Consider the following 16,933-nt stretch of genomic DNA (forward strand, 5'->3'; position numbering starts at 1 on the left):
CAGGTGTACACAGAGGTTCCTCACAAAAAGAATACAGGGCATAAACAGCATGTCCTACTCAGGTTTTATATATATATATATATATATATATATATATATATATGGGTGTTGGACTCTTGATCCCACAGATAGTGCACCAGTACTCGGTAGATCGATGTCATAATGTCAAAGGCACAAATATCAACATGTTCTGCACATGCTCTGGGGAGACTAAACCAAAAGCATGTATTTTTGCGTGTGGGGAGGCTGCACCCCCCCAAACCTCTGGTTAATTATATATAATAACTCTTTGATTGAACAATCTCTGGGGAAAAAATATTCCTCTACCTAGGGATTGTTGATCTTGCATGCCTATCGACCACCTGCCTGTGACGACCAAATGGTGGTATCAATCTCCTGAGTGTCGGTATTCCGCCATTTCAATAGGACGTACAACACCCATATACATATATATGTGTGTGTGAGTTTGTGTGTGGGTGTATATATAATGGGTCTACTACCGGAGATAGAAATTACACTATTTCAAAATCCAGTAGTAGATGGTCACTAATGCGAAAGTGCACTTCACCGAAAGTGCACTTTCGCGAACACCACTTGAGCGAATGGTTACGGACCTTTGGGTTAGGGCTTGGGTTAAGGATAGTGGATAGCTAGTAGGGCTATCCACTGTTCTTAACCCAAGCCCTAACCCTAAGGTCCATGACTACCGCACCACAGTGGAGGAAACTGTATGTCCTCCATGGTGCAGTAGTCACAGACCTATGTTCTCCACTGTGGTGCAATAGTCATGGACCTTAGGGTTAGGGCTTGGGTTAAGGATAGTGGATAGCTAGTAGGGCTATCCACTATCCTTAACCCAAGCCCTAACCTTAAGGTCCGTGACTACCGCACCACAGTGGAGGACATTGCCCGTTCATTCTAGTGGTGTTCGGGAAAGTGCACTTACAGTGAAGTGCACTTTCACGTTAGTGGGCATCTACTACTGGATTTCGAAATAGTCTAATTTAGATCTCTGGTAGTAGACCCATATATAATATATATATATATATATATATATATATCAAAAAAAGTCAAAAGCACAAATATCAACATGTTCTGCTCATGCTCTGGGGAGACTAAACCAAAAGCATGTGTTTTTGTGGGGGGGGGGCTGCACCCCCCCAAACTCTGGCTAATTATATATAATTATATATACTAACTCTTTGACTGCACAATATTCCCCTACCTAGGGATTGTTGATCTTGCATGCCTATCGACCACCTGCCTGTGACGACCAGATGGTGGTATCAATCTCCTGAGTGTTGGCATTCTGCCATTTCAATAGGACGTACAACACCCATATACATATATGTGTGTGTGTTTGTGTGTGTGTGTGTGTGTGTGGGTGTATATATATATATGTATGGGATCCGGACACATGCTCGACTAGCATATGTCTGAATCAGAAAACATCGAACACACATACACGAAAGCATTTAACATCGACAAGCGCTTCCGTGTATGTGTGCCTGTTTCGTAGATTGAACTACAGTGCGGGTAAGGGAAAATTCTCTTTTCCCCACTGTAGTGTGATCTCGGAGTAAGAATAATAAAGTAGGGGGGTGTGGGGGGGTGCAGGGGGGCAAAGCCCCCCTGCAGAAATGTAGATTTTTTTTTTTTAACTACACATACACGGAAGCACTTTTTGATGTTAAGCACTTTCGTGTATGTGTGTTCAATGTTTTGTGATTCAGGCATATGCTAGTTGAGCATGTGTCCTAGACCCATATATATATATATATATATATATATATATATATATATATATATATATATAGACATATACATATATATCAAAAAAGCAATATTATTTGTTCAGGAAAGACTGGTCTTGATATCAGAGTACAAATTACTAAAATAAACCATTGTCACAACTTCTTATGTAAGATCCGTGTCAAAGTTCACTTTGTATTCTTGTTAAAAATAAGAAAATGAGATTCAGGCTGGTATTGCATGTTTAAACCATGATATATATATATATATATATATATATATATATATATATATATATATATATATACATATATATATATATAGAGAGAGAGAGACACACATATAACACATATACATACATATATATATATATATATATATATATATATGTTTCACTTCCTAATCTTGAATTGCTGAAATCTCGAATTTCAGCATTTCAAGACCATGAAGATGAAGCCATCACAACACCGACACTTACAAAGTCGAAACCAGAACACTGAACACACAGCACACACCACACACAAACCACAACACCCATATCACAAAACAAATAAACACACCAAAACACCACACAGGCACACAACTACAATACAGAAATGCAGGGAGGCAAGCCCCACTGCACCGCCCACATCCCCTACTTATATATACCAAGTCCGACATCGCATAAACAGAAAAAAAGAAAACAGTCACACACAGACATTCTGCAGTCCCTCGCACGCACACACACACACACACACACACACACACACACACACACACACACACACACACACACACACACACACACACACACACACACACAAACACCAACACATACCTAACCCACACGTACAAGTCAGAAAAATGCTCACATACACTCACTTACCTGACATTCTGAACACCATCCCAAACAGACACCACGTAACGTACTGGAAATGCATAATCGCTGATTCGCGATATTCTAATTCACTCTTATGCACTTTCGGCATTCGGAAGTTTCAGCTTCATGGTCACGAAATGCTGAAAATCGAGATTTCAGCAATTGGAGATTATGAAGTGAAACCATACATATATATTGATATATAAAAGCAAAGGGTAAAAAAGGTTATATAGACGAACCATTTAGTAAAAACTGCAAGCTAGAGCCTTCCCTGTGTAATACATTAAACCTTCTGTAGTGGAGGCCCATGGGATATATGCAAAGGATCACCAGTATTTAATCTACATGGCTTCTGAATGTCCATGACTTTTTAGGTTTTACTTTTTAAGTCTTTCTGGGTACATTCAGGCCAATAAAGCCAAACCCCATTAGCTGTAGAAATACAAAAATGTGAAACAATCAACAATTAAAAATAACTGCCATTTCAACTCCTTTCAGTTTAAAATAGTATTACTGTCAGCACTGCTAATATTACTGTCTACACCTGTAAAACCAAAAACAAAAAAATGGTAATTAGAACACTTTGAAGTCTGCTTATAAAGTGAACTGCTCTCATCTTTATTTTTGATGTCAATGTTATTCATAATTTTTTTCTTCCCACCCAGCTTATTTTTCTTCTTTGTATTAATTTTTTCACTAGCAGCATTGCTTGTTGTTAAAGCTATTTACCTTTGCAGGTTCTGACTAGTCAGTTTTGTTTTGAGAAATATTTAACTGAAATACAGCAAACTGGAAAACAAACAAACAAACAAACAAACACATAAATAAATAAATAAATAAATAAATAAATAAATAAAATGAAATAAAAGTAACTGTATTTAAGTTAAATAATCCTACTAATTTAGTGGCATTGTTCCACTGCTGATGATGCCACAATGTGCTGGTAATATTCTATCGCAGTACTGAAATACTTTCAACTACTGAATGTTGGTGACAAATCTTGCATGTTGCATATTTATTTTAATTATCTATACCAGAAACAAGACAATATGTGACAAATACTACCTCAGTGAAAGTATTGTAGAAGGCTGTTGCTTAAAACATACTGGAGTGATGCTATATTGTTAGCATATTGCATTTTTCAGTACTGCCGAAAACCTCCACTGGAAATGATCAGTTATGACTAACAATTGCTCACTTTCTTTCAGGACAATGGCAAAAGGACACAAGGCAGTGGCAGCTGCACCTTCAGGAGTTGTACTGCAAATGACAGAGCAAATCAATCTACTAAAAATGATACTTGCAATAAGAAAGAGAATGTGAGAAAGGAAAAGAAACCAAAAATAAATAAATAATCAATGTAGAAGCTGTATTTGAATCATTGAAATAAAAGTGCAAACAAATTAAATGCAGTGCAAACAATTAAAGGACCTTATCAATGATGATATCGGATGCTTGAGAGCCATGGAAATACAGTCCCTGCCTGGAGCATTGGGATAACTGCAAAACAAACAAACAAAAAAACATTATATCCAATTAAAATTGAATGACAATCGCTTCATTAAGTCATAATATAACTACTGTTGCACAAAATGTGCACATGTTTTGCAACTGACAAACTACTGTATTATATGCTAACATCATTACTGAACCTGGACATGGGCATACATGTGCAACTGTAAAATACAAGGCCAGATTCCAAAAGAGTTGCCTCAGTGTAAGTCTCCCATTATTCTGAAGGATTTGTTCTCAGTGTAAGTGGCTTAGTTCGGTGTACAGCTGATGTATAAGCAGGCTTACTATGGGGACAAGATTCCAAAATACCTGATCTCAGCCTCCTCACTGTGTAAGTGGTCATTTACACTGAGAGCAAGTCTTTTGAAATTGGGCCCATTATGTGTGTGAGTGTGTGTGTATGTATACATGTATGCACACACACACACACACACACACACACACACACACACACACACACACACACACACACAGACACACACACATGCACACACGCACACACGCACACATGCACACACGCACACACACACAGTCTACTACAACTGCTTGTGTGTTTATATGTCAGGACACACTTGCTCTAAATGGTAAGTGCCCTAACACCAGCTAGCCAACTCTAGTTAACTACCTATCTCTACAACAATCTGTCATTACTGAACTGCTTAGCCTTACCAGAGCCCTAATTCTAAACCTAAAATTCACACTGGGTCCCTAACGCTAACTGTAGCACTCCTTAGCAAGCTCCCTAACCCCAAACCCCAAAGTTCTGATTACTCCCTAAACCTAAAACTCCACTCCCTTCTAAAACTCTCCCCCAGTCTGTAAACCTAAATCCCCTTCCTGAAACTCTACATTGCACCCCTAAACCCACTCTTCACTGCTGCCACACTTATCTTGCCTGAAGTCGGCTTTTGTGTTTTGGGAGAGGTGAGGCAGCTCCACTCTCTCCAGAGCATGTAGCTGAGTTTGAGTCTGAATGTCAGCTCATGTGAACTATAAGATGCCTGAATCCCTGGCTGTGAGACAGTGCTCTCTGAATGCCTGAAGAACCATGTTTTATATATATATATATATATATATATATATATATATATATATATATATATGTATATATACATATATATATATATATATAAATATCTATCCATATTTTTATCTTTCTATCATCTATCAATCTATCTATCTATCTATCTATCTATCTATCTATCTATCTATCTATCTATCTATCTATCTATCTTTTAGTGCTTTATGTCAGCGATTCCTTCTTTCGACAATTAGTGGATGTATGACTACTCATTGTGTAAGGGGATGTGCAGGGTGAAGAACACCCATCAAAGCATTGGCTGTGTGATGTAATTGTGTGTTTGATGTGTTGCATACAAATTTCGCTATTTAGCTGAGTTCAGTATTTGTATGCCAACATAAAGGGTAACTGACAATTCCAATTGCATCACTAATTTGTAATTTCGGAATTCAGGGAGTCCTGCGGTTAGTTTTATTTTTGAAGAGAATGCATATCAAGAAATTAGATAGACAATGTTTCCAATTATAATATAGATACATATATATTTTCGTATAGATTAAGATATAGCTTTATAACTCTATATGTGTGTGTGTGTGTGTGTGTGTGTGTGTGTGTGTGTGTGTGTGTGTGTGTGTGTATATATATATGTGTGTGTGTGTGTGTGTGTGTGTGTATACAATTATACATACATATGCATACATACACAAATACACACACATACACACACACACACACACACACACACACACACACACACACACACACACACACATACACACACACACATTCAGATTCTTAACTTCCTAACTTTTTAGACAAAATGACAATAACAATTGTTTTACATTTAAACTCAAACAACACTTACTGGACACATGGGTCTGCACTTGTTCCACACCAGGTTAATCCTACACTGTAACCTTTCATCACACACACACACACACACACACACACACACACACACACACACACACACACACACACGCAAACACACATAAAAACAGTATACCCTTTTTTATTTGAAGCTAAAATGGAACATTTTGTTTATTTATTCTCTGCATTTCTTATCACCTACATGACTTGACTGATGATTTCAGGTTATCTACTCTTTCCACTTCCACAGAACTGATAAGCAATTCAATTTTATTTTAATTGAACAACATACAAATTTATTTGAATGCAACTACCTTTTATAATTTATTACTTTATTACAATTTAATAACTGAATAGGTGGGCTGGTACAGTGAACCTTTTCAATCAACTGAGTTGGAGAGGAGATATGAACAACAGTAAGTTTTATAAAATGATTTTGAGAAGTTTACAATATACAAATTAGCAGTCTGTGAATGCATGTTATTACTAACAATTAGGTCATAGGAAACAAAGTTATTTACAATACTTACATCATTATTGGTTATAATGTGCCACAGTGGGTTGTATTAGATGTGACTATGAGCATAATTTATTTAACAGAATGGTCCATTCAGCCATATCTTCTATAAAACTGATTAAATCGAGAGAAAAATACTTCAGATTATGTTCATAGTATAAAAGGCTTGAGTTTCAACTATGCCAAATTTTCTGTACATATCAAAGGTCCTTTTTATCACTGCATTTAGTTTGCATTTACATTTTATCCTTTAACTATTTCTTTTTCAACTGTGTATTTGGAATTTCACTAACACTGCACATATCTAGACCTTTTGATAAGGTCCAGTCTACTTCTTCTAATAGGTTGCCCCTTGTTTGATTATTTCTTATACCCCAAGCTATACTGTCTCATTATTTGTTTTTATTTATTTTTGTTTTGTTGACTGGGTTAGACCCACAAGACCTATTACCTGTTTTCATGGAGAACCAAGGTAGTATTCAGATTGACTATGAGAACTTTTGCCAGGGCATGGGGAAATTTTCCACATTCTCGTATTATTTTCAAGGGGGGGGGGGTGCCAGAAAGTGCTTCCTTTTGGGAAGATGGAAAGTGCAAGAACTAACATGGGGACCAAGAAAACAGAGAGTCAGATGACTGGATGACTGTTGTGGCATTGTAGTGTTAATGAAAAGAAGTGATCCGAAAGTAAAGAATATCATCACAGAGAATCCAAACTGAACTGTGGTTAATCTCATGATCATGGAAGGCGATCCTATTAGTTTGACTGTGATTTATACATACAAAAATGTTAATCAAAAATCTTTGTTTAAATATATTAAAAGATATGTAAATGTAGACACATCCAGTTACAGTCATGGGGGATATGAATTGTAATTTAAGAAAGATGAGGCAAAATTGGATAAGGTGTTAAGCTAATGAGAGAAATAATGTAGCAGAAAACTATTAACTGGGAAGAGATAGGGTGTATACATATAACTGAAGCAGTCTAGGAACTAAAACTGACTATATTATGCATTCAGATTGCTTTAAATAGATTGGTAGGAAAATATAAGACTGGGTTTCCAGATCATATGACACTCTCAGCTGTAAGATGCAGCAAGGACATTAAAAGATTAATGGGTGTGATACATAGTATGAATGTAACGAGGTGGATAAGAACTACAGAAAAATCATTTAGGTATGAGAGAGTTTTATGAGACACAGGAAGAATTGTGACTGGCAAATTACACTAAGCAAAAAGAATATATAGTAGATGAAGGATAAATATATGTAATTAAAGGAAGATCAAAAAGAAATAGAATGCAGGAAGTTATTTTCCTGAATAGAGAAGGACAAGTTTAATGATACAATAAGGAAATAATAAAGTGAAGAACTGAGAATGACTAAGACAAAAGATATAGAGAGGAACAGTAAAACGAGACAGCAGGTAATTAAGGATTAGTAACAAATAATGTGAAAGTATTATATCAAGTACAGAACTGAAAGACAGTAAAGTAATTGTAATTTAAAGGATCAAATGTCTATTTTGGAGACAAAATTTTCTTTAACAAAGCTGAATGAAATTTTAAGCAGAATAAACAAAAATTGAGTTCATGAGATAGATGGGATCATACGATTTTCATAAAATACATGGATAACAAATAGAAGTTTTTGTTTATAACTTGCTAAAATAATGGTCAAGAAAGTGAGTTTAACGTGAAAGTATAATACAAATAGTGTGATATATATGCAGAAAAGAAAAATAACATTGTGGTTTGGCTGTTAATAGTGATTATAAAAAGTAATGAAAGTTACAAAAACAATTTTTTCTTATTTATAAAATACACAATTGGAATAAATATACATGGCATAAACTGAAAAGAGGCAAATGAATGGTGTTGATTTTGACAGAAGTGATGGCTGTGACTGTGTGAGAAAAGAATGGATGAGGGAATAATATTAAAAAAGTCTTTGATAATAAAAGACATGAGCAATTACATGAACTGAAAGATTATGCTATAGGAGGAAACGTTCCAAACTCACTGAAGACAGTATCTGAGAGGATGAAAGTAAATGTTACTTTAAATGGCTGGTTATAGGGAATACAGAAAGGAAAAAAGGCTTAAAACAAGGTTGTTTCATATGCAGTATTATGTTTTTAGTAATAATTAATATAGTCATTGAGTGAACAAGTTTAGAAGATGTCAGGTGGGATTCAATATGGGGAATATCACCTGTGGCTGTGCTGTGACTGTCTTATGCTAATAATCTGGCAAAAACAGGTAAGACTAACATGGGAAAAGAAAATTTTTAAAAAATAAGATAATCTGAGGTTTGCAGGACTGGAAGTGAATAAGTAAACATGTAAAGGCTTGGGTTAAAAATAAAATTAGACAGTAGTTTTGTTAGTGAGGTAGAAATAAAGGTGCTAGGGACAGTTTATGTGAAAGGATAGGGCACAGCAGCAATTAGAAGAGAAGCTAGAAAAAAGTGTGATTTCAAAATTATAGGATGTTTTCTGCTTTTTTTAAAAAAGAGAGTTTATTTAATTAATATTCCTGTTAAAGGTAGCTTAAGTTATATATGCAACTGACACCAGAGAGGGTTGAGAAGGAATTTATTTAGATTATTTTTTTCCCTGGGGTTCAAAGTTAAATACTGTAAAAAGAGTATTATTTATAATAATGGATTCAATTAATGGTTATCTGTATAATTAACAGCCAACACAAAGAAAAAAAACTACCTGTCAGCATAGAGTCCCAGTCTACTTTAACCTTATGCTTAGTCAGCCTACTAACAATCAGTTTTTGATGCAGCAAAGTAACTGCCTCATGTTTACTGACAACCTACTTCTTCTAACGCATACTGGTTTCACTTGTTAGAGATGCACCTATTTGTCTAATCTGGAGGCTAAAAGCTCCACCCCCCCCACTGTCAGTAAATTGCACTACAACAACACTACGTTACCACATCACCAAAACATTACTCCTGTGTACGTTTAAGCAGTAAAGAAATCCTTGCCTAAGCCTCCTGTGCCTACCAGACATCCTGCTAGCTACTTTAGCCATGTAACACAAATACTATCGTCACAACCACCATCTACACCCACACCTGCTGTTACTAGAAGTCAGCTGTCTTGCAGGCCTGTACCCCTAGGTTCCCATAAGGTTGCAGCACATCCCAGAAATGTGTTAGTCATTGGTGGCTTATAAGTTCATAGGTAAGTACTAAGCCAGCTGCCCTTGTGGGCTAGTTTAAGCCTAGCCAATTTCCCTTTTTTGTGCTCAAAATAACCTATCTCATTTAGTTATAGATTGGCCTTACCCATCCCATGGTTATAATTATATATTACCCCTAATGAGAATGAATAGGATCATACCATAGATAATTTGAGGTAAACCCATGCATGGAATAAAGCATTTAGGAGCTGCATCGGTCCATTAGTAGTACAGGGAGCAGTCCTGGGGTAAATTTTATGTTTCCTATCCTACATTGTGCTTGAAAATAGACAGGGATGAGCTCTGTTTTATGACGGTGAGGAGTCTGTTGCATAGTAGCGGTATCCTCTGCGAAATATACCTGTCCATATAAACCATTCTGTTGATGCTGCAGAAGAGGTTTATACTCATAGACCATGCATTTCTGATGCCATTTGCCTTGCTGATGTGCAGTAAATCCATCAGTATTGGGTCAGAGGACACCTTGTATGCCAAACATAGGTCACCTCTTAACAGTCTGTAGGATACCGAGTATAGGGGCAGGGCTCTGAGTCTATCCATATAGGACATGTTGATTAGGCCTTGTATCCTTTCAGTAAACATATCTCTGTGGGCTTTCCAGTTGTTGCTTGTATCTGGACAGACACATGCCAAAGGGGGCAATTATAATCAATGACTGGCCTAATGAGGGCTGAGTAAAGGCAGACAATGACATCTCTAGAGCAAGACAAAATCATCTGTTTGTAAGTTGTGCAATATAGAAGGCCTTTCTTATAACAACAGACACATGTTGGTCAAAAGTTAGGTCACTGTCCAAATAAGTTCCCAAATCCTAAACAACTTGTTTAGCTTTTAGGGGCGTACTGTCAGTGTGGTATTCCCTGGGCTAGATGACTTCCCAAGGGATACAATAGTGCATTTTTTTATCATTTAGTTTCAGACCATGATTTGACACCAGTCATTTATTTGAGACAAACCTTCCTTAAATGACTGCTCCTAGCTTGCAGTCATCTGCAAACTTACTCAGCCAGAGCCCTTTGGTACTGACTTTTATTTCAGAAAAGTAGATGGCAAACAGGTGCCCCAGCACAGAATCTTGGGAACTCCACTGGTGACTAGTCTCTTTGTTGAGGTAACTTCCCCTATTTTGATTAACTGCATCCTATCTGTGAGCGAGATGGCAATTCATCAGGTGTCATAGGGGGTTATTCCCAGTTTATTTAGCTTTTCTTCCATGTCTGAGTGGGGAATTGTGTTAAAAGCTTTGGTCAGGTTGAGATATGCGGTATGTACCATTTTGCCTTCACCCGTTGCTTTGGTGACCTTTCCAGAAAAATCCAAATGGTTGAGTAAGCATGACCTGCCCTTGACATATCCAAACTGAGATGGGTATAGTGTTTGGAGGTTTCCTATGTCCTGATTGATTAATTCCATGATAATTTTTTCCACAGCTTTGCATATGAGGCTGATCAGACTTATGGAATGTAATCTGTAATTGCTTGGGCCTGTGCCAGGACCTGTCATATCCAGGGAATGACTGTAGCTGTTCTCCATTCACTTGGTACAAACACCTATTAAGGGACTGAGAATGAACAGTGTTGTTAGGGGTGTGGCTAAATCACGCTTCATGGTATTTAGGATGAATCCAGGGATACTGTCAGGACCCATCATTGTAATATGTGTGATAGCTTGAGGTGAGCCATTTTCAGGTATATCTTGAGGGAGAGATGGAGGGAAGAGACGGGTAAAATTAGAACTAAATTTATTGGCCAGTAGGTTCACTATATCTTCAGTTTAAGTGTAGGATTCTATAGTGAGGCATGCAAATACAACACTTACCAGAATGGGAAGTATAGCATTACAGTTAGCTGCCTCCTTTGTGCAAGGATTAGGCCTTTAGGTCCCTGCACCACCCTAGATACAGTTATGACCTTGTTGTTTTCCATTGAGGGGCTAATAATCTTAGGCATTCCACCCTTGGAACTATGAAGAGAGGTGTTGTTGAGCTCTTTGCTCACGTCTTTGAAGAAGGCAAGACTATAACATTGAGCAGCATTCTACCATCACCACAAATGATACTTGTATTGAAGGATAAAATAACTGGATTCAGTAATTGCTAGTACATTGGTGTAATTCTTTGGGGATGAAATGGTTGGTAGACCCACCTGCTTTGCTAGGGATGGCCTACATCTCTCACCCCTTGACTTTCAGATGATGGCTACCCCCATAGAGCCTTTTTAAGGAAAGGTTCACCTAATGGCCATCCCTACATCATATTGATATCATGCGCTGCATCCCAGGGTGCATTGCTTATCATTTGTTCAGATTCACTAGCAGCTATGGGTGAACATCAGTATTTATTTGTAACCTCATTGCCTCTCATCAGATTTTGGTTGAAGTCATTGTAAAACTCAATACAACAAATTGTAACATTACAGCTAGTTACAAATTCCCACCTATTACCCTCTCAGAGCATGGAGTATGCCTTTACAAGTTAGAAACATTAACAATCAAACCAAATATCTTCCTTATGGGTGACTTCTTCTATCCACATGCAAACTGGCAAATATTTACTACCAACAACAAATATATCCAGAGTGTTCTATGCTACAAATAACCCAGCTTTCTTTGAACTCCTTCGCCTAAACAGAACCATTCTAGAGAATTAAATCTATACTACAATATTAGCAATGTCAGATTGCATACCAAAGACCTAACCAAACATATCCCTCATTTCTGGATTTGTTGTATAGAATGTTTCCTATCGATTGTGATTCAGTCAAATGAAGTTTCAGTTAGTTGTGTCAATTTTTTTCAGTCATATGAGTTTTCAATCAAATAACATAAAAACACGCATGAGCGCGCACACATGCACACACACACACACACACACACACACACACACACACACACACACACACACACACACACACACACACACACACACACACACACACACACACACACACACACACACACACACACACACACACACACACACACATCTTTCCCTTTGTTGAATCTGGCCATAAAAATAGAATGCATTCAAATCATTTGCAGTATCTGGCTAAGAAATACATAAAAATCAATGCATCTGATATACTAGACATATAAATAATCTATAACTAACATCAAGTTAGCATAAATTATAAATAATAAGAAAAGGAAAATATTTTCAAGTGCATGAATTAAAATGCATCCGTTAAAAACCCTGGCTGAAGTAGCAGCTGCAGCAGATGAGTATCACAAACATCCATGTGCTCCCAGAAGGGATCATTCTTATTAGTAGAATGACAACACAGGCTTTCCATAGAAGTCCGTTGCGCACCCATTAAGGCTACTAGATTAACTAAGTAGAGGAACTAAAATGGCAAGATGGTGGGAGAATAAGCCGTGGCAAGAAGAGAGGTTCAGGGAATGGATGTTACATTTAGAATAGTTCAATCACAATCTTTTTTTGAGCTGTTGTTTGGGGGGTTATACTATGGAACCCCAAACATTAGAACACTGCTGAACTGATATGTTTAAAACTAATGTCTAAAACTCGAGTGAAAAATTAATTTGCAAGTGTTTTTTTGAGCGGGCAACTCTCCACACCCCTGATGTAGGGGAGAAAGGTGTCCGCACATTCCCCAGACATATATATGCCAACTCCACAGTTGCAGCAACTCAGTGAAGGAGGTAATCTCCCAAAACAAAGCAATCACTGCAAATACACACTCAGAAATTGCTTAAGCAGTGATTTTCTAAGGAAAGTAGTAACTGTCATTTTTTCTCCCTGTCTTATACTTTGCACAACTGCCACTTTGGCCACCTGTAAATATGGCACTGTCTGGTGTGTTGATAAAATTACTACTTATCTACATGCCACTGTGTCTCAGCCTTATAGTTTTAGACTAGAATATGAGAAACCTGTTTATACCAAGGCCATTGTTCTACTTTAAAGGTACCAATATTTCTTCACTGAGACAAATGAATGTAATTTTATGAAGCTTAAAAGCATTGAACATTTTTTTCTTCTGACTGTACAGTACAGCAAACCATTCTGATTACTATTTCCTTTATAAGCTGCAACTGTTTTCTTGTTTATGAAAAGATAATTATATCCTAATAATATAATATATAATATAAAATAATATAGTAATACTAGATAAAACAAAAAATTAATAATATAATATTATAATAATATAAAATAACAGAATAGAATACATGAAAAGAAAAATTAAGGCTTAGATTTTGAATAGCCTATATGCTTTATAATGGAGCCTGCACCTTGCACTATACTGTGTGTGTATGTGTGTTTGTGTGCATGTGTGTGTGTGTGTGTGTGTGTGTGTGTGTGTGTGTTTATATCCCATAATTCAGAAGAATTGTAGTTTAGCTGGTAATGTTATAATGATTAATGACTTAATTGTAAGGAAGACTTTTTTTTGCAATTTATGAAATTCTATGTTTTTATTTGCCTCCCGTTTATATATATATATATATATATATATATATATATATATATATATAGTTTACCATCATATATGCAAATGATACAATATAATACATTAAAATCATTGACTTCGAAAAACCACTTCCTGGATATTAAGTAGGGCAGAATGTCAAATTGCATTTAGCGACAAAATCGCATTTGCATTTTTGACATTTAGTTTTGCAGTTCTTTACTGAAAGTCATGTGACAACGTTTTTGCAGGGAGCAAACCCCCTGCACCACCCATGCCCCCTGCAAATTATATAACTGAGATCACAGTACAGTGGAGAAAAGGGTACGTTTCCAGACCGCACTGTAATGCGATCTCTCATTGAAATGTCAACACAGATGTTCGAATGCACATAACATTAACTAAACAGAACACTCGCACTCTGGATGGTCAACAATATGGAAAGCAGCCAAATGAATTTCGACATTCCTGTTTTTGCCGAACCACTATTTTACATTTTCATGGTAAACCTATGCATACATATATATATATATATATATATATATATATATATATATATATATACAGACACATATATATATATATATATATATATATATATATATATATATATATATATATATATATTTATATATATATAGTTGCATTTTATGAAACATGTTTGCCTTCAGAACCCAGAAGCTCAATTTCTGAACTGGTATCCTTTAGGTACTCCTGATAACAATTGTGCACCCTACTGTTCCTGTCAACATACTTTAACCAATAGATGGCTATGCATCCTTTCAGGCATTTTGCTGTACTTCCTAATATTATGTTGTATGTAGCCTTGCTGACCTTTCTGAGTGTTTACTTAATGAGATATGGAAATATTGTATATCTTCATAATTACTAGTAATACAGAAGTCCCAATCCACAAGGCGTGCAAGTTAAAGAAAAGTGAATTCCCACACCTGAATATGGAGCATCTACCTGTGGTGGCAGTACCCAAGTTTATATGCTGAAAGTACTTACTGAAGAATAATAGCAGTTATTACTGTAAACGTAATTATGTTGGTACACTGACAATTGCAGAATGCCTCCTGCAGTCTAGATATGTAGCTGTCTGGTCTCTATGAGACATAAATAGCGTCTTGCCACTCCAAGAACCTATGTCAATACCTGCATGTATAATACCTGTGCCCTCATTATTGCCACTGTGCAGGGATTCCAGAACTGAATTATCCACAGTGAGTGTGTGGTTTGAAGGTGGCTCATTCTCTGTAACCATTCGTTCTGATGATGTGCTGTGCATCTTCCGTGAGACCTGTAGTGTCATGTTGTTTATATTGTTCTCGTATTGATGTATGGTGCAACTCCTACCCTTGTCAGTGATATTGTGTCCCAGTGGTTCCATACCTCTCAAACTCTTAGTGCAAAAAATCTGAACAAAGCCTAAAATTTGGGGGGGGGGGGGGGGCAAAGTTTCAAAAATAGGGACAGATTTTCAATATTGTTCTTGCAAATTAGAAAGTTGCTAGAATGACATGTTTTGAATTAGCATGCATTTTTCGAATTATATGAAGTCTGCAACTCAAATTAATTTTATTATTTAGTGACTTCAATCCTCAGTGATTTTCCAGAAAACCACAAATTTTATGAGGGACAGACTAAAAATATGAGGCAAAAATCTGGACATTCTGTAAAAACTTGTACAGTTGAAAGGGATGATGTGCTTCTTACACATGGTCAGATCAAGGCTGATTGGTGCCTCTTCTTCCAAACAGCTATGACCCATATGTCCTGTGTGCCAGTAGAAAGACATCATTGACTGCAGGTCTGAACTTGTCTATCTACTATTTGCCACTTTTGAAAGACATGCATATATCTACCTCCATGAAGTGCAGCAACCTGACCCCTTACACTATTTAATCTCTATTTCTTTTTTCATGTCTATAATTTCTGTTTCTGTTTTCATGTCTATTTAGTGCTACTGTGCTGTCTACCTATCTGGCATTGACTCTGCACTGAGTGCTCTGCTGAAGTCCATCCCAATGTATTTAACTTGTAAATGTTCAGTGGCTTCCTGTTTGCTACAGGCTGTTACAGTAAATTTGGAGATTTCACTGTAGGATATTCTGTTTAATTATAACCTACATTCCAGTATCACTTTTATTATTACCATATATTCACCAAGATGTATTGCATTGTGTGTCATGGTAATTTAACTGCATATTACAGTGGTGTTAAGCTCCATATAAGAAGTATGATTATTTAAGAAGTAGTTCTTGGCAGGAGTGACATTAAACCCATATTTAGAGGAGTAAAGCAGAATAAATACCAGTAATGGAGCATTATATTTTATATAAAGAGATTAGTCTTTCGTTATGAAATGTCAGAGCCACCAAGTCAATAGCTTTCCTTTCCTTTCCCAGGTCTACTTATTTTTATAGTTTTTTTTATCACAGCAGATTTCAAACTAATCAGTGTCTAAGCTGAATATAATGCATGTCTACTACAAAAATGCAGATCATCAGTACCACATAGTTACACCCCCTCACAGAGACATATTTCACATTCTTTCATAGAATGAAACAAGTAAATATAACATAGATTCAACAAAATGAAAGCAGCAACATTTGAAAATGACTGTCACATCACTGGAAAACATGCTGAATGTTTTACTTCATGTTTACATACTGGAAAGTTGTCATATGTAGAATCTTTACTGAATCTGGTGGTTCAAATATGATAAGCAGTAAGGCTGGCAGCTGG

At 36.5% G+C, this 16,933-nt stretch overlaps 1 protein-coding gene across 1 annotated transcript in view; it reads right to left on the reverse strand.

Annotated features, from left to right (window-relative positions):
- The window catches only part of LOC122813494 (leucine-rich repeat-containing protein 7-like), a 638,320-nt gene that overhangs the window by 478,779 nt on the left and 142,608 nt on the right, over positions 1-16,933 (reverse strand). The window contains exon 7 of the mRNA XM_044085838.1: positions 4,043-4,111. Within this exon, the coding sequence (XP_043941773.1) occupies positions 4,043-4,111 (69 nt within the window). The remainder of the gene's footprint in view (positions 1-4,042; positions 4,112-16,933) is intronic.

The sequence above is a fragment of the Protopterus annectens genome, chromosome 10.part0 (genome assembly GCF_019279795.1).
Source record: "Protopterus annectens isolate FY-2018-M chromosome 10.part0, PAN1.0, whole genome shotgun sequence".
NCBI classification, from domain to species: Eukaryota; Metazoa; Chordata; order Ceratodontiformes; family Protopteridae; genus Protopterus; species Protopterus annectens.